General features: G+C 34.8%; 1 protein-coding gene and 1 long non-coding RNA gene across 2 annotated transcripts in view; one reads left to right on the top strand and one right to left on the bottom strand.

The window, feature by feature from the left end:
- LOC115942736 (uncharacterized) overlaps positions 1-19,998 on the top strand; it is a 31,143-nt gene that overhangs the window by 5,004 nt on the left and 6,141 nt on the right. The window lies entirely within an intron of this gene.
- The window catches only part of HIF1A (hypoxia inducible factor 1 subunit alpha), a 39,364-nt gene continuing 19,987 nt past the window's right edge, over positions 622-19,998 (bottom strand). Inside the window, exons 5-15 of the mRNA XM_006738543.3 lie at positions 17,854-17,966; positions 17,085-17,287; positions 12,301-12,407; positions 10,684-10,831; positions 8,445-8,665; positions 7,497-7,783; positions 6,143-6,265; positions 5,587-6,011; positions 3,101-3,209; positions 2,438-2,564; positions 622-1,943 (exon numbers count right to left, since the gene is read on the bottom strand). Coding sequence (XP_006738606.1) covers positions 1,792-1,943; positions 2,438-2,564; positions 3,101-3,209; positions 5,587-6,011; positions 6,143-6,265; positions 7,497-7,783; positions 8,445-8,665; positions 10,684-10,831; positions 12,301-12,407; positions 17,085-17,287; positions 17,854-17,966 — 2,015 coding nt within the window. The 3' untranslated portion in view covers positions 622-1,791. The remainder of the gene's footprint in view (positions 1,944-2,437; positions 2,565-3,100; positions 3,210-5,586; positions 6,012-6,142; positions 6,266-7,496; positions 7,784-8,444; positions 8,666-10,683; positions 10,832-12,300; positions 12,408-17,084; positions 17,288-17,853; positions 17,967-19,998) is intronic.

The following is a 19,998-nucleotide window of genomic DNA, read 5'->3' on the forward strand; positions in this document are numbered from 1 at the left end:
TTAAAAAAAAAAAAAGAAATATAGCTATTCCATAAAAAAAATACAGGAAAAAATGAGTAAAGTTATTTTAAAAATATATACAGTATCATTAAAACAAAAAATGCAAAGTTTGTTCTAGTTTCATATCAGAGTCAGAAGACCTAAGTTTAAATCTTTGGTGTACCAAAAAAAAAAAAAAAATCTTTGGTGTACCATTTATTACCTTGAAGACTTGGGACAAGTCGATTATCATTTGAGGTCTACATTTCTTCATCTATGAAATGGGAATAGATTGGAAATCTTTAGAGGCACTTCTAGCCCTTACAACATTATGTAACTATAATGTTCAGGATTTGCTTCACTCATCCCATTCACCTGGGATTAAAGCATTAAAATCGGCTTTACTTTAATAGGTTCATAAATTTATAAATGACAAGTTTCTTTTCTAAAAGCGTATTTTTTTACAGTGGAACATTATAATTTGATTTTACTTAACATGACTTTAGGGACACAGTATAAAGTGACAAAATAAATGTAGAAATAATTATTGATGTAATTTTCATAATTAAATTGTTGGTAATCAATTTTATGAGTTGGAGGCACTGAAGCAAATATTTTAACATAAAAGCTGATCAAAGGGGGCCTGGTCCACAGAAGATGTTTATTTGATGTAACAAAACAATACAGTTAGTGTTAGATCCAACCACAAAAAGCAAAAGGAATGAAAAATTTGTACAATGCACATAGAAAAACAAGATGTTTACTGTGACAACTATATATTTCTAAAATAATGCTTCTAAAATTACTCAATTATTGAAATCTATATGAAAACAGAAGGATGTTAATAGCGACAAAGTGCATAAAACCAAACATCAAATTTTGAGCAAATTAACATACTAGGCAATTTTGCTAACAAAGCATGATTTTTTTTCTTGCTCACAATCTGCTCAAAATATCTTTATACCAACAGGGTGGGCAGAACATTTAGGTTTAATATCAATTACACAATATTAGCATAAACTTCCACAACTACAGATAGGATATTGTTTTCTTTTGAGCTGGCAAAGTGACTACAGAAACATCCGATCATTTCTCTGAATTGAGAATTTTATCCAAATAAATGTCACATACCTTCCAGATATATGCATATCTTTCTATATCATGTAAATGGCTTTACCCATTTAAATAATAAACCATACAAGCATTTAAGAATCATCATTATATGATTAACAAAGTCATGTTCCAGGTTTAACAATTTCATAGGCCAAAAAAAAATTTCTTCTTAAAAACTAGTTTTATAAATGCAGAATATATTGCATGAGTAACTGCTGGTATTTTTTTAAGAAAATATATTGTGCAATTGTGGCTACCATGTACTGCTGGCAAATCATTATTGTTTATGTAAAATGTGAAAAAACTGAGTAAAAATTTTTCAAACTGATCATGATGAAAGGTTACTGCCTTCTTAAAAAAAATTATATTGGCATCTTATTAAAAATAATTCGATAAGGGACAAACTCCCTAGCCCAAAATAAATAAATAAAAAGGTGCATTTTAAAAATGACGCTACTGCAATGTAATGGTTTAAATACCAAGGAACTGTGAAAACGTGCTGTCTGTGATCTGGCATTAAAGAATGTACTAAAAAAGAGCATTAATGTAAATGAAGTAGAAAGGGGATCAAGATTGAACTAACCAAGTTTGTGCAGTATTGTAGCCAGGCTTCTAAAACTAGATATAGAAAATATAAATAGACTGCTTTAGGTAATGAGCCACCAGTGTCCAAAAAAAGGAATGAGATTATGAAAAAGCTCAGTTAACTTGATCCAAAGCTCTGAGTAATTCTTCACCCTGCAGTAGGTTTCTGCTGCCTTGTATAGGAGCATTAACTTCACAATCATAACTGGTCAGTTGTGGTAATCCACTCTCATCCATTGATTGCCCCAGCAGTCTACATGCCAAATCTGAAAAACAAAGACATGCATAAGTATTCATTCACCTAGTTAATGAATATTTAATTGAACACTCATTATGCTATAGATATTGCAGGAAATAAAGCAAATAAGCTCTGGGTTTTTAGACTATGGTTTAGTCTGTGGTTTTAGGGCAAAACCACAGCTATGTAAACAAGTAAGTGCAATAAAGTGTTACTGGTGCTATGTCAGAAGCATTTAAAGGACACAATGATGGCACAAAGGAGTGATAAATCAGTTTTGAATAAGGCATAAAAATGTACAAGTTTCAGCTTCTATTTAATACTGATATAGACACAGATATATAAAAGATAATTACTAAAAATTAAAAGTTCCATCTTGAAATAGCTATTCCTGCATTACCACCGTTAACACTTTTAATGATGCTAAAGAATGAAAATCACTCTGACAGTAAAGCTTCTAAATAAAGTTTCATATATTTTAATTCTCTGTGGGATGTTCAAGGGTAGAAAGAACAAACTAACCAGAGGGTATTAAAATAATTGTCTTTTGCTCCATTCCATTGTGTTCACTAGATTTGCATCCTTTTACGCGTTTCCAAGAAAGTGATGTAGTAGTTGCACGATCGTCTGGCTGCTGTAATAATGTTCCCTAAAAACAGTAAAGTTATTTCAGTTTTACTGTGTTGAAATTTTTTAAAATCAAAAACACTGAAATCAGCTTACGTGTAATGACAGTATGTAGGCAGATTTCTTAAATACAGCCCTAAATTATTTTTCTTTTTCTTAATACTATGATAAAATTATTTGCCACTTATTATGGCAATTGTTTTTTAAATGCTTTCTAGTTAATATGATCTGAAAATATCAGTATGAATTACACCATCCCTGACAACATTAACTACTGTTTTTGGGGGGTAAGATGGGAAAGTAACTGAAAGCAAAGAGAACAAGACTGGTGGTGAATGAGTGGAGAAATTCACTTTTCACTTAAAATACATCTGTAGTGTTTGGAATTTTTACAACAAGAATGTATTCATTAAATGTATTTTTATGAAATAGTGCATACAAAGTGAAAGAATGTTTAACCTCTGAAAATACAACTTTTGTATTTGGAAGAAACAAAGAATTACTTATATACAACACATTAGCTAGAACAGAAAAACAAACATGTACTCTCACACTTACAATTCCTACTGCTTGAAAAAGTGAACCGTCCTGTTCTATTTTTCGCTTTCTCTGAGCATTCTGCAAAGCTAGTATCTTTGGATTTAGTTCTTCCTCAGGAATGGTAGTTCTGAAAAAAAAATGGTTGCTTTATTATTTTTAAAATATCCAACTAACTTGTTTTTGAAAATATATAATGCCTGCTTGCCAACATTAAGGAATATAATGTTGTATGTAAGAGAACTTTACTGATTACTAAAGTTTATTTAAAAGTCAAAGCTCAATTTTTATTTTTTTATTTTTTAAATATTTTATTTATTTATTTGACAGCGAGAGAGGAAACACAAGCAGGGGGAGTGGGAGAGGGAAAAGCAGGCTTCCCGCCAAGCAGGGAGCCTGATGCGGGGCTCGATCCCAGGACTCTGGGATCATGACCTGAGCCGAAGGCAGACGCTTAACGACTGAGCCACCCAGGCGCCCCTAAAGCTCAATTTTTAAAACGAAATTTCTTAAAAGATGCATTTACCTATTTATAAAATAGATCTGAACAGAACTAAATGGATATTTTTGTAGGTTAAAGTGAAATACTGATTCTTCATTCCACCCAGTAAAATACACAGATATTCTTGGGACTACAAGAATACAAGATTAATTTCACATTTGTATAGTGTTTTTCTTTATAAAACATTGCATGTTCATTAGTTCATTTTAGCCTCACACCAATCTCCAAGATAAGGAGGTATATAGCACCTATTTTATAAATGAGAAACCTGAAGCTTGTTAGCAATGGGACTTTAAGTTACCTAGTTAGTTGCAGATATGGAAGTACATTCTAGATCTGATACCCACTCCTCTCCCAGTAATCTTTTCCACTAAGCCACTTTGTCCTCAGTATTGATCTGGTTATCAAACCTGAACTATCTGCATTTAAAATTAGTATTAAATAGTGAAGAACTGTTTTATGCATCAGGCACTTGAATTCTGTTATCTGTTTTGTCTTTTCAAGAACTCCTCTCCCCAGCCCATACACAATCACAATAGCTCCTTGCTCTGTTCCATATAGTTAAGAATGCCATATGGATAAGTGATACATTATTCAAATTGCTCTCCTACATGAGGTTTTGTTTTCTATTTTAAAAAATTCTATGAAACCCTCACTATACAGATAGGCAGGATTTAAAATTCCTATATAAATATATTATCTTTATGAAGTATAATTCTGTCATGTAAATATCATTTCAGTAGTAGTAAGGAAAAAGCCTCTATATTTCTTCAAGGTAAGTTCATCTCTTAAAAAGTTTACTGTATACTATTTTGGAACTAATGTGAAAAAAGTTGTTCAGAAAACTGAACATCCCATAGTCTAGCTAACAGTAAACTGCAAATTCAAGGTCACTGCCAATTCTATAACTATATTCATTCATCCATCTATCCATCTAATAACCATTTACTGAGCAAGTATTACACATTACATACTGTACTAAGTATTAGTACCATGAAAATGTCTAAGACATTGTCACTGCCTTAAAGGAATTCAGAGTCTAAAGTCAGTTGATGACATACTAATTTATAAAGTAATGTAAACATTACATTTTAAAATTTTTTTGTTAAACTAAAGCCCCAAGATCTTTTCCTAGTTCTGGGAAAGGTTCCTCCTAGCATTCTAGGTCAAAATAGTGATGAAGGGCAAGAGAAAAAAGCCATAAAGTCTTGTTATGGCAGTGCTTTTTTTCTTGCTATTGTTATTAATGGTTTCTTTCCTCCACAAACTGCCCCACTGACTAGCTAAAACTGGTTTCCTCTGACTACGGCCTCAAATTTAAAATATCAAATCCCACTATAAAAGTTATATATAGAAATTATAACTTAAAATCTGGGTGGTGTACAGGTATTTGCTCAAACTAACTCCATAAAAGCAACATCCTACATCATGCTTAGATTCCTGTTAGCTCTTAAACACTTATTTAACTTATAATATAGCTAATGTTCTATAAATATGTCATGAAAAATAAAAACAATTATACATACATTTTAAAAGAAGGCTTCCCCTGTATTGAATACTGGGGACTGAAGACTATCAGGCTTAATTTGAAATGGGGAATTGGAAATACCCTTAAGTTGGAAGGTCTTTTATTCAGGTAAGCTTTAAAATAACTCAAAGAGACAAACAGTAGAGGACAGTTAACTAGTCTGATTTAAACAACTATAAGAAACTGGGCCAATTTTTGTACAGTTAAGAACTTACTGGCTGCATTACATTTTTTAAAGGTACTGGAAGACACTCCTACCTCCTACATTTAGATAGGTGATATGGTTATTTTCAAGAAAATAAATACACAAGTTAATTTAGAAACATTTTTTTGAGTGCTTGTTTTACCAGAATTTGTATGTCAATTTAATGTTCTTAAAGCATATTTATCAGAAAGTTAGCTATGTTTAGAAATAAGTTACCACCACACACATTTTCTCAAAAATAGTAAAAGAACAGCCACTTTAATGTTATTTACCTCTGACTCAAAGTGACCGATAACACGTTAGGGCTTCTGGGATGAGATTTTTCTGTCTGTTCTATGACTCCTTTTCCTGCTCTGTTTGGTGAGGCTGTCCGACTTCCAGTGTCACTGTATGGTGATGCTGTGGCACTAGTAGTTACTTTAGGTACATGGGTAGGAGATGGAGATGCAATCAGTATTTTAATATCTTCTGTACCATCTTTTGTCACTGTTTTTAATTCATCAGTGGCAGCAGTGGTGCTGGTAGTGGTAACAGGAGGCTCTTGAATTTGAGTAGGCTGGAATACTGTAACTGTGCTCGCACTCTGAGGGCTTGTAGAACTGCTTTCCAGTGGTGACAACTGATCGAAGGAACGTAACTGGAAGTCATCATCCATTGGGATATAAGGAGCTAACATCTCCAAGTCTAAATCAGTGTCCTTTAAAGCAACAAGTACATGAGTTTTACAATGGCCACATCTTATAAAAGAAAAAGAAGTTAAACCCAGAATCACTTCAAACGGAAAATTAATAAAGTTTAATAGAGAATATAATAAACAAGTTCCTATACCTGGGTGGAAAATGGATTCTTTGCTTCTGTGTCTTCAGCAAAAAGTTTCTCTACTAATTCCAGCTTAAATTCATTGACCATATCACTATCCACATCAAAACAATATTCACTGGGACTGTTAGGCTGTAAAAGGAATTCAATGTGTTTACATTTCCCTGAGGAAACATGCATATATTTTGCTAGTTGTTAGAATTCTCAAAGCACACCTCAGAGAATCCCTAACAAAGTCCATCTCTTCCATCACATTTTATCTAACTAGTGAGAAGTTAAACTTTTGAGCTTACATTTTTAACTAATTTTGCCAATATATACATTTCTGACTGTGTAACAGCATTTATAAAATTAGGACTAAAAGATACATTCATCTGCTTCTTCTGAAGAATAAAACTCCTCTAATAATTCAACTCCCACATGGTACCTAATTGGCCAATAATACACTCACTGGAATCTACCTTTGTTCTGAGAAGCCACACTTCTGTGGGGATGTACCTAAAAATCTCACATGTATTCTGGGGTGGGGGAGGCGTGGAGACTTAAGTTCTTCTGCTTGCCTTCATCTTAATGAATGCAGTACTATTTTAGGAGTTCTGAGCAAGGATTCTAACCAATAAACTGTAACTACATAGTCTAAGCATAAACTTCTGCTTCCCTCATTTTAACATCTTTGTTAGATTAAAAACAAAACGAATCAATAGATTTTTATGCTGGGTAAGCAGAGTAACCACAGTACAAAATATATTCTCCAGAAGGCTGTGAGATGTCAAATCTCCTACTCTTCACTTGCCAGTCTGAACTGATAAATATTTAATGTAAAATTATTCACCACTTATTAAGACTTACTTGCACATCACAGGTCATAATACTCAAGTCTGAGCTGCCCTAATCCTGAGCATATTTTTAGACGTAGGAAGCTCCGAAGTGGAATCATTCTAGATTTAGAAATAGAACCCTATGTGACATCTTTAGTCTTGGCCTCAGCCTAGCCCTCAAAGACTATTTTCAGTGTTTATAGAAAAACTATTATCAAGACAGAACTTGAATAAAAAGTTATTAGGTATTTACTCTGGGTAAGACTTGGTATTTTCGTTACATTAATCCAGAACAGTAATGGAATTGGGCTAAATTAGGCAAATAGCTTAGGGTCCTTTCCTTTTGAAGCTTCGCTAAAATAAGCCTTTTGCTACTTGACAATTCTCCAACTCAAAGGGTAGTATCAATGGGCTTGGAGCAATTACAGGCACACACACTATTCTCTGTGGATGTCTAAATTCAAGACTTTTTGTATTCATTTTATAAATACATTCCTGAACATTAAAATATGAAAGTTATCCTCTTCTTATATCATGACACCTACCTCAGGTGAACTTTGTCTAGTGCTTCCATCAGAAGGACTAGCTGGCTGATCTTGAATCTGGGGCATAGTAAAAGAAAGTTCCAGGGACTCTGGATTTGGCTCTAATTTTAATGCAACTTCTTGATTGAGTGCAGGGTCAGCACTACTTCGAAGTGGCTTTGGAGTTTCAGAAGCAGGTAAGGGAGACATTGCCAAATTTATATTCTGTAATTTGTCGTTGGATGAGGGGAGCATTACATCATTATACAATGGAACTTCCTCAAGTTGTTGGTCATCAGTTTCTGTGTCTATAGGGAAAAAAATTATTAGTCAATTTAAAGAATAGCTAGATTTTAATATACAGAAATGTATGCCCCCTTTTATAAAAGGTCTAAATCAAACAAAAATGTTACCAAATTTTCCTTAATCAGAAAGTTTACAGATATTACAGTATAAACATAAGTCTGAGTTATCTTTCCAATCTACTATTGACAGCTTCTATTATATTTATGGCATAAAAACCCCTGCAATTCCAACCTTTTCATACCTTCTATTCATTAAAATTTAACCAACTTTGAAAAGTAGTTTTTATTTTCAGTGTTTGATATTATGGTATGACTATATATCCTTTAATGAACTGCGCTTACTGCAATATAACTGCTACATTGTGGAGAAAATATGGCAATAGGATATAGAAACAGAGTAGCGGAGAAACATTAAAGTGGGAAGAAGAAATACCTAAGAACCCTTTGAAGCACAAGTTCCAACACTGTGACAGAAGCAGGAATGCTGAGAAATTATAGGGGCAAAAATATTTAAGCAAATATTGAAAAAAACTTTGAAAAACAAAATATATAAGACTACAATGTCCAAATGATTACCAACAAAAACATGTCCAAGTTCAGTTAAAATGGGCTTGTACCAACAGACATAGTTTTTAAGCAATCAGAAGAATAACTAAAGACCCACCATTGCTGCCGAAATCTAAAGATATGATTGTGTCTCCAGCAGCTGGGGCCAGCAAAGTTAAAGCATCGGGTTCCTTCTTAAGTTTATCAAAGAGACTACTTGTATCTTCTGATTCAACTTTGGTGAATAGCTGAGTCATTTTCATATCTGAAGATTCAACTGGTTTGAGGACACATTCTGTTTGTTGAAGGGAGAAAATCAAGTCGTGCTGAATAATACCACTGTCAAAAAAGAGAGATTAGTAATTCTTAAATGAGCACTGACACAATGTTGGGGGGGTGTCTCTGAAATAACCTTATCTCTTAAAATTCTTCTTTATGAAAAGGAACATTTTAAGATGCCTTATCCTAATCTCTCATGCATACTTAGTCACATTTAGGGTTTAAAATACCAATATGAAATAAACACCTATAAAAATTCATAGTACAAGACAGTTCAAATATTTGACCAATTAAGAAAACTCAGCTATCGGGCGCCTGGGTGGCTCAGTTGGTTAAGCGACTGCCTTCGGCTCAGGTCATGATCCTGGAGTCCCTGGATCGAGTCCCGCATCGGGCTCCCTGCTCGGCAGGGAGTCTGCTTCTCCCTCTGACCCTCCCCCCTCTCATGTGCTCTCTCTCTCTCATTCTCTCTGTCTCAAATGAATAAATAAAATCTTTAAAAAAAAAAAAAGAAAAGAAAACTCAGCTATCCCTCTGGAAAGAAATGTAATAGTCAAGTACATGAGGGGCACAAACAGATCTTCACAATTTTTGGGCTGATTCACATGTAATGAAACTGGCACAGAAGAACTCTTTGGGACTGATGTATGAGGCATGACCTAAGGATGGTCCCAGAATATAAAGATATATAAACACCCAAGGCCTTTCAAAGAAGGGTGCCATATTTTCCTTGACGGTAAGAAAATGGTATCATGGTAACACCTGCAGGACAGAGCTGAAGAGGGATGATGACAACAGATCCATCTTTGCGTTTGCCTTAAATGTTTTATTGTCCCTTTAATCAACAAATATTTAAGTGTTCACTAAGTGAAATGAACCAAGGATACAAAGTTTAAAATACCTAACCCCTGCCCTCAGAAGTTTATAACCCAGTGTGAAAGTAGATGTGCAAACAATTAAAAAACAAAGTGGTAATTGCTAAAATAGAGAAGGTCTGCTTCACAGAGAAGCCAACAAGCTGAAACTCTGGCTCAAGTAGGGTTTTTTTTGGCAAATGGGGTAGGGGGAAAAGAAGGACATTCCAAGTGGGTGATTCTTATACAATGGGAAAGCCACAAAAGAACTCTTTGGCACTAATATTAAAACATTAAAGTATGAAAAAAACTTCAATAACAACATTAAAGGATAGTGTCAGAAGTGGCAAAAATAAAAACAAATGACCAAAGTCTTCCTAAGAGAGGTGGCCATAGTTTTAGAAAGACGATGGAATCTGTGAAAGCACGAGAGTAGAGAAAATGACAAGAAATGATGCTATGCAAGTAAGCCATGGTTACCTTGGGGTGATAAAAAGACCTTTAAAACCATTATAAGGAAAATGAAATGATCAGATATTCGTGCAAGAACACTCAGCATGGTGGTAATCTGAAAGATGGACTAGAAGGGGGCAGTCACTTGCTGAAGTAGATCAAATGAAAGATTGCTTTATGATATCCTAATATTCACAAGCCAATCAACTAAAAGAAGAGTTCATGAATATACAAGAGCCATGCGCCACATTATACAGCCTTTTACAGTCACCTTATATAGGATTTCATCTAATCCTCACTACAACCTTCTGAGCTAAGTATTATCATCTCTCCTATATGGGTGAAATTCAAAGAAATGAGAATTTCCCAAGGTCATGGAGCTAATGAGTGAAAGAGCTATGACACAGATCTAACTATTCCAAGGCCGGTATTCTTCCTACAAAAATAACACAATTACTTGAGATAGTATATGCTGATAGATACATAACTAGAACAAACTAATCCAACAGGAGATCTCTGGGTTTTTTTTCAAGGTCTTTTTTAAAAACAAGAGTGAAAAGAATGGAAACAGATAGCTACCGATAATATCTGCAGAATCACTGCAGAATAGCTGGCCTGGACACTCCACTCAAGAGTACCAAAAACCATAATTAGGTAGAAATGTGAAAATAAAATTCAGATAACATTTATAATCTTCTCTTCCTATAAAAGAACAGATTATCCAAAAAAGTAATGACTTGCTCCCCCAAAATATTTACTTTCCAAGCTTACCTCACAACATAATTTACACATACAATGCACTGTGGTTGAGAGTTCTTAGTGTTATATATGACAGTTGCTTGAGTTTCAACCCAGACATATCCACCTCTTTTGGCAAGCATCCTGTACTGTCCTGTGGTGACTTGTCCTTTAGTAAACACTAGGAGTGGAAAGGAAAGGAAAAAGAGTCACGCAGAGAAAATAACTTTGAATTTTCAATCAAATGAATGGATGCTGAATGTTGGTCATTATTTTAGAAAAGAGATGTTTATTTTAATGGAATCAACTGTAACCGTTTAAACAGAGAAAAGTCCTGGCATAGCCAAAAATATACACATTTCATTCTTCTAACCCCCAAAATAAACTCCTTTCCTGCCAATCTTCACTTTAAATCAAATGAAAGCCAGGAATGAGGGATAGCAGTGACTAAAATTCCTTTAATGACTTAGATGTTGAAAGTATCAGAAAGACTCCAGAAAGAATAATCTTGATTCTACAGAGAGCATTTGAGCAAGTGGCACTGCTACATTTCCTTAAATTTCTACTGAGGTTTCCAGAGAATTAACGATGCTTCAAAATAACTGTGCTAGCATATTTGAATCTCAACTGATATCACGCTGAAATCTTTTGGCAATCTAGGCGATCTTAATCTCTTACTGATTTGGGAGAAAGTACTAGATAAATAGTAATGATGACATTATCACGAGGACTAGGGCCCTGACTGCCGACTTGGGCTCATTCTGCAGTTCAAGGCTAATCATACTAACTCAGTGACATTCAGGTATCCCCAATCACATTGGGAAGTCATGTTTAGGTACAGATTAAACAGGCAAGTGATATTTCAAAGTCTTACTTTCTTGGATCTTTTAAATAACATTCACGAGTAAAACAGAATTGTATCTTATGTCAAGGGTGCTTGTTACCACTTGTACATGACATTGATCACCTTCAAATTCATTGAGTCACTGAACAATTATTTTCTGAGTGCCTTCCATGTGCCAACCACTGGTCTGAATACTTAAGTATGAATTCTGAAAATGATGCTGTAATATTCTATGACCTTTAGTCTTTGTATTTAAAATGCCAACTTAGTTTTATATATTATTAAATGATTCTACTTTAGCATTCGTTATAACAAACACAAAACATAGACTTAATGGTCAAAATCCCTTATGAAGAGTTCTATTAAAACATTTAGTCTAGGAGGGGTGCCTGGGTGGCTCAGTTGGTTAAAGCATCTGCCTTTGGCTTGGATCATGATGCTAAGGTCCTAGGATCCAGCCAGCATCAGGCTCCCTGCTCAGTGGGGAGCCTGCTTCTCCCCGCACCCCTTCCCCTGCTCTCTCTCGCTGTCTTTTTCAAATAAATAAAATCTTAAAAAAAAAAAAAAGACATTTAGTCTAGGAGAGGCAGTTGGGTGGCTCAGTTGGTTAAGCGTCTGACTCTTGATCTCAGCTCAGGTCTTGATCTCAGGTTTGTGAGTTCAAGCCCCAAACTTAAAAAAAAAAAAGATGTTTAGTCTAGGAAGACTGGTTAATTTTAACCAAAAAGTTAGATATATGGCTAAACAGTAAAGAGACTGCAAGAGTTAAATAATTAGAACATCTGTAGTTCTTCCACTGTACTTACTATCATGATGAGTTTTGGTCAGATGGTCAGAGTCCAAAGCATGATAATATTCATAAATTGAGCGGCCCAAAAGTTCTTCTGGCTCATATCCCATCAATTCAGTAATTCTGTTAAGTAAAAATTATAAAAAGAGAAAAACTAAGTGATAAAGAAAAATTTTGCTTCTCCAAAGTAACTGATATGCATTAAGAGCATCCTCCTTTGCTTAGAGTAAGTTTACATCTCACCTTTGGTAACTCTACAGTTAACTAAATGCAGTACCATGCACTTCTGGTAAGTCCTCTGGGTTCATCCTGCTACTTGACCCTTTTATCCCCTTCACCCAAACTTAATACCTTTTTTTTTTTTTTTAAAGATTTATCTACTTATTTGAGAGAGCGCACGCGCGCGCACAGTCTGACATGGGGCCAGATCCCACAACTCTGAGATCATGACCTGAGCGGAAACCAAGAGTTAGACACTCAACCCACTGCATCACCCCAGGCGCCCCCTATTTTTATCACATTTTACTGTACTTACTTTTGGTAAAAAGACAGGGGATTCATAAATAGATAGGAAGTACTGCTAAATTAAATGATAAAAGTTATAAAGGTAGCCACTGACATTTAATTTGAAATATAAGATTAAATCCATAACATTAGTTTACCATAAAACCAGATTCTTTTAACAGTGCCCTTAGGCAAGGCTTCACTTTGGGGGATCAATACTAAAGAATTTTAATATCACCAACCAAAGACTATCCACACTAAATGAGAACTTAAGAAATACATATTATGTTGGTTTTAGAAGATGCTCTTATACTTAGTTTTTTAAATAATATAAAATTATAGGAATTCATTTCAGATGAAAAATGATATCAAACTGAAAATGGAAGAGAAAATAATTCAGTTACCCCTTTTGGTTTCCAGGCAACTCTTTTTGGACAGGGATTAGATCTTATTACTTTCTGTAACAAGTCTGAAATGGAACCCATTTCATGTGAAAGAGAATGCTTATTAGCACCATACTAAACCGAAATGTTCTCTTTTTTCTGAGAGCAAAACATGAGTTCAACTTTTCATTTTCTCAGCCTTTAGAATTTAAACGACTTTCTAACTGAGGTGTAAGCAAAGTTACTTAATGTACTGTGTCCAAAAAAACTACAGAAACACACAGAGGAGATATCCTTCTAAGAAATGTATAAAAGTAATACTCTTTGTGTTGTCAAACTTTAAGGCAAGATCTGCCATATAGTTTATTCCAAAATAAAAATAGGTAAATAGAAAGTGGTTTGTAAAAAAAAACAAATTAAACCAAACCAAGCTAAAATCCAAACTTCTTTACAAAAGGATATCCCTAAACACATCTGCACTAGGTGGCAGCATTACAAAGGAAATTATTTAATAAAAAACAGTCCTATTTCTTTAAATTATACTCCAAAAATAATTTTAATTGGTTTTATATAGGTTATTTAAATAAGATTCCCATGGAATTAAAAAAACTTCCATTATTTAAATCTTTATATGCGTAAGTATGCTTGGTATTGTTCTGGGTGTGAAAATACAAGGTCAAAACTCAACATGTAGCTAATCTTCTGGAACAGTTACCATACTACTTATGAAATAATGTGCTAAGTGTAATGATGGGAATCTGTTGCAGGAATCAGAGGAACCACCCTTATCCATGAGAAGAAATAGTGGGGTGAGGGACAACTTCTTATAGGAGACTTAGGAGTTGAACATAGGAGAGAAGCAGGGAGAGCAAAACCATTTCAGGAAGACGGTATACCAGAAGCAAAGACAGAGATGAGAAAATGCTTGAGATAAGAAAACGCTTGACATTGTATAAACAAGAAAGACTCATGTGGTTGGGGGGGGGGGGGGCAGGTGAGGAGAGATGAGGCTAGAGAAGTAACCAGATTAATGAGGGCCTTGTATTACCATGTTAAGAAGCTCTGATTTAATTAGATGTCTAGTCAGTACTTCTCAATCTGAGTTGAGGTATGTCTATCACTGAGGGACACAAGATGTTAAAATATAAACAACATATTTTCCTAGAAAGTCAATTTTATTTAACTTTAGAGAATTACATAGCTTATATTCTGTACCAAAAAGGGGAGTGATTCAGAAAATCTTATCACAAAGTGTTTTTAAGAGACTAGGAACCTGTGATCTAAAGCACCTATGCAGCGTATTATTCCTTCATTATAAGCGTCTTGAGGATAAGAACTGTTGTTCTTCATTTCTACTTTGCCATGAACTTGTAGATGCTCAAATAAATGTGTTGAATGACTATATGTGGAAATTATTACAGTAAATATTAAGTGTTTGTGAGATATTCTGAATGCCAGAAGTTTGATACTTTAGATTTTCTCAAAACTGAGCAAATATTTTTCTAGGTCTCAGTTCTTAGAGGTTTTAGATGTGAGAAGTTCCTAGAAAGAGCTCTAACCAGAAAACAACAATCTCCTGGTCAAACTCAAAACCTTACTTGATTCATCTCTAAGCTGGCAGTCTTTACTCCTCTGTCATGATCATTTTGCCAGTTTTCTGATATAACCAGAGAGAAATGTCATTCCCTTTCTCAATTCTGATTCTAGCTCCACCACTTTCCTTTCTCCCCAACTTACTTCTATACTTTGCTACTGAGATCAAAAAATGAAAAATAATTCCTCAAAAAGAGCTGGGTATCTCTGTTCTATCATATATTCACATGAATAATGGCAATAAACACCATAAAATACTTGTTAGCTTTTCTATCTTCATTTTTCTGATAGCGGACACCAGTGGTAAAGCATTCACTACGTGTACTAGGCACTCAACAGACTCCTTTAATCCTGGCAACAGCCTTTCAAAATATTACCCTTATTTAACAGATAAGGATCATAAAATTTGAAATAGTTAAGTTCAAATACCAAGGCCACAATGTAAGTATCAGAGCTGCAAGCCAGGACTGAATCCAGGATTATGTGATTTTAAAGCCAGAGTTCTGTCGCATTTCCTTGTCCAGTGCGGAGGGGGATTCCTATCTACTTTATGATTAAGTGCTTAAAATTAGTTTTCTCTTACAGTCTTTAAGTTGACCCTACATAAAGTAAGTGTTATAAAAGATGAAGAAACAAAAGATGCTTATAAAGAAAAACTAATATGCCCAAGATTACCTGGATATAGGCAGCAAAGTCAGGATTTAGTAGTCTGGCTACAGAATCTATGCCTTCAGCTACTATGTTACACAGCCTTACACTAAAAATGGGACAAGCAAGCAAATAATTACAATAGTAGAAAAAATGTTATGGCAGACAAATGCACAAGGAATAGTATAGTTTCTTGAAGGATTAAGGAAAGCTCCACAAAGGAGTAGATGGCTCTTGAAAGGCAAATATGTTAGGAATTGAAGAAAACTTCAGTGCAGAATGGGAATATGTGTGTAAAGGCACTAAGACAGCAAGTCAGCATGTGGTGTTCTCTAGCTGTAGGATGTAGGGGGCCACACCAGAGGAATGGCCTCTCTTCCTGATTAATTTAGAGAAGTGGGCAGGGGCCAGGTCATAAATATCTTTGTTGGCCATGCTAAGAAGTTTGGGTTTTACTGGAGGTTTATTTTTCTTTCAGCTTTTCAAAATGCACATCTTTTGATAAAGAAAAATCTCCTGCCCTCCCCTAATATTTTTATAAACCGAATTTTTTTCTGTGTAAAGATGAAGGGAAGCAGGGCGCCTGGGTGGCTCAGTTGGTTAAGCGACTGCCTTCGGCTCAGGTCATGATCCTGGAGTCCCTGGATCGAGTCCCGCATCGGGCTCCCTGCTCGGCGGGGAGTCTGCTTCTCCCTCTCCCGCTCCCCCCTCTTGTGCTCTCTCTCTCTCTCTCAAATGAATAAAATCTTTAAAAAAAAAAAAAAAAGATGAAGGGAAGCAATTGAGGCATTTCCAAAAGTAGTATGACAGGATCTAATTTTTACATTAGAAAGTCCACTTTTTGGGAATGTGGATGAGAGATTAAAAGGCTTACATACATCTGTTGGCAGAGAGGCAGCTTAGGAGATTATGGCAAAAATTTGAATCAAAGGTTATAATAACGAGCTGAAGATTTCAGTGGCAGGAGCGCAAGGGTAGAAAGGAGGAAATGGATCAAGAGATATATGTAGATAGTAAATCTGTAACATTTAGAGACCAACTGAGTACAGATAATGAAAATAAAAGTTAAGGATAAATTCCAAATTTTTGCAGGAGTTGTGTGTCTACAGTGGTATACTAACCATGCTAGCATTTTAAAAGGAAAAGCAATTTTTCAAGTTGTTGTTTTGGGACAATAGCGGTGCAGTTCAGTCATAGAAATATTCAGTTTATTAATACAGAAGAATATCCAGATAAAAATATCAAAGTGGCAATTAAAAATAGTTATGAACATAAATTTGGGAAATGGCAATAGAAATCATGGGCAATATGTAGGGTGAGGAGATGATCAAACACTTTCCTCTCTAGTCCATAACCAAAAGTAATCTATTCTTCCTCAAATTATGCATTGTCTTTGAAATATGTTTATTTTTTTAAAATAAGTTAGAAAGGAAAAAGACCTCATCATTGTGATTTCTGGATAGCACCTTGGTAAAGTACTCATAGTGCATAGTAAGTATTCAATAAATGTGGCTGAATTAATCTACAAAGTTAATGTAATATTACTGAGTTCTACAATGTATCACTGTATTCAACTTAGTGGAAGGAAGCATAAAGTCTTTATTAGAGTGAACAGTAAAAAAAATGCTAGGGACTAATTAAAATTTCAAATTATATCTTATATATCATTTACCTTTCATCACAATAAGAAAATTTCATATCCAGACTGTGACGACTGAGAAAAGTCTTGCTATCTAAAGGAATTTCAATATTTGATGGATGAGGAATGGGTTCACAAATTAGCACCAAGCACGTCATGGGTGGTTTCTTATACCCACACTGAGATTGGTTACTATTGGTATCGTAGACATGAATATGGCCTGTGCAGTGAAGTACCTGTGTACAAAGAAAACAAAGCAGTTCTTTAAAAAATATAAAATTCTAGTAAAAAAAATGCAGAGATAAACAGCTGAAGTGTGACATGGCAAGGAAGCTTTGATAACCATATCTTTGAAATCAATAAATGTTTCCCCTGTAACATCACGCATGACTCAGGTACCATAAATTACTCTTTAAAAAAATTTCCTTCAGACAAATCTGGGCTGATTTTTCATTCATCTAGTCATAGTGGCTGTTTGATTTATTACTTTTGTTATTTCTTGCTTTGATGACTGTTTCAACACTGAGCAAAGAAATATAACAACAATAAATAGAAAATTAAGCTCTATCAAAATTCAACATTGGGTGGATGGCAAAGCCAAATGATGAAGTTAGCTCGGTACACCAGTGCAACAATTCACATAATTTAAGTTCATGCCTCAAACTGACAAATTACTAGTTTTATATGGTAACTCTGCAAATGCCAATGAACAACTGTATGTTTTCCCTCACAGTTCTAATGCTATCTTAAGTATTTGCAGTGTTGAGATGTACATCACCACTTACAAATCATTTTTACTTACTTTCCATGTTGCTGACTTTATGTTCATAGTTCTCCCCCGGCTAGTTAGGGTACACTTCATTCTGAGAAAAAAGCTTCGCTGTGTATTCTGCTCTTTACCCTTTTTCACAAGACCTAATGAATGAAAGCATGAAATAAAATTTAAAAACATAATTAAATATTTAAATTTGTCACAGTAAGAGTAGCACTTAGGTGCTATCTTCAATTAGAAGTCTCAGCATGAACAGCGACTCACACTCCAACACGTCCAAGGATCTAACATGCTTCAATCAGTAACTGGGATTCACAACTACAGTGATTCCCTGGTTTCAGGTAACAGTTAATCATTTCACATTCAAGCCGGTGAAGTTGGCAAAATTACAAAGAAATATAATTGTGCTGTCAGTTTACAAGCACACCCCAAAAAAAGAACTTCAGCAAACTCCTCCAAACCTTTGCTAAATGTGTTAGCTCAATTGATAATTGAGCACTCTATTTATAGAACTTTTAAAATAGCAACTTTCTTTTCAAAGCAAATAACATTTTTATATATTTGATTTTTCTTTAAATCTTCCTGTAAAGCAGGCATGACATTATTTCTACTTTGTTACTAGAGGAAAAAACAAAACAAAAATACTGAATGACTTTTCAAAGCAAAATTAGAGTGAAATAAATTCAGGTCTATTCACTCCCATTCCAAACCTTATAGAACTAAGAAATGGTGAAAAGGAAAAAAATGAAAAGCACAGAGGTGGGGAATAAAACACATATTCGGGGGACAGTAGATAGTTCAGGTTGCTGCAATATGAAGTACATGCAGAAGAGTACTGAGATAGATAGAAAGGCAAGATTAGGGCTGTAACAATGGAGGGCTCTGGATGGCCTAATGAGGAGTTCAGCCTTAAATATACAACATGGAGCTTCTAAAAAATTCTGAGATGGGAAGCACAATCAGGAACTTAAAGTACGTTAATCTAGAAGCAATATATATGATGTATTAGAATTGAAATACAATGATGGTAATCGGGCTGAGCAGTAGCAGAAGTAAAAAGAAGGGTGACAAAAGACGCATGAAGAACTAGAATCTATAAAAACTTGAAAACTAATAGAAGTAGGTGGGTAGGAGAGAAATTTAAAAAGAAAAAAAAAGATCTGGAGATTTTAAGGCTAGTATATTGAAAGAAAAGTGCCAAGTAGAAAAGAAACAAGATTTTTTGTTTTGTTTTGCTTTGCTTTTAAGATTTTATTTATTTATTTGACAGAGAGAGACAGCACAAGCAGAGGGGAGCAGCAGGCAGAGGGAAAGGGAGAAGCAGGCTCCCTGCTGAACAGGGACCCGATGTGGGGCTCAATCCCAGGACCCCGGGATCACGACCTAGGCTGAAGGCACTTAACCAACTGACCCACCCAGGCTCCCCTGAAAAGAAACAAGATATTAAGTTTAAATTTAGGCTTGCTTAGCTAGAAATGCTGGACCCTTGAGGAAGAAGAGTTCAAGAAGAAGAGTTCTAGTTCTACATACTAACGGAACTAGGTAAGGGGGCGGTTTTGGTGCTGATACAAATTATCTGGGTTTACTCAAATAAGGATTAAATTTGCCCTCCCTAGAAGCATTTGAGAATGGATTTTAAAAAGATGCCACAAGAACCATACTGGTCTCAGTGGCGGTACAGAACTGGGCTATGGTTGTGGTGCCAGCAGAGATCTACTTGTAAATTCTCTGTGGATTTTCAGTCCTTCATAATCTAAGCTTGAATTGTACTGATCTTTGGAAACCCAAAGCCTTTAAATTGGGACATGAAGATTAATTTCAAAACCAAGGTACTAGCATTTTCCTAATTGGAGAAAACATTTTAAAAGAACTAAATTTTCAGACCTCTAGAAATAGATCATATTTTTAATAGTTTAATGACCTCTAAGTCATCATTTTAGAATTTAAAAGAAAAAATAATAGGACTATGTTGTATAAACACACCACTGGTTCTTATTGAAATGTGATACATTGCAGCAGCCCTTTTCTAAAAGTGAAAAGTGCATTTTTGTCTTTCAACAAAACGTCAAACATTCATTACATTAGGAATGATTTTCAGTAAGTTCATGTGCTTTAAAAAACCATTTGTCTAAAAAATTAGAAAAAATCTGTTTAAAAACATATTATCTAAACTAT

The sequence above is a fragment of the Leptonychotes weddellii genome, chromosome 9 (assembly GCF_054177405.1).
Source record: "Leptonychotes weddellii isolate Sample4059 chromosome 9, ASM5417740v2, whole genome shotgun sequence".
NCBI lineage: Eukaryota > Metazoa > Chordata > Mammalia > Carnivora > Phocidae > Leptonychotes > Leptonychotes weddellii.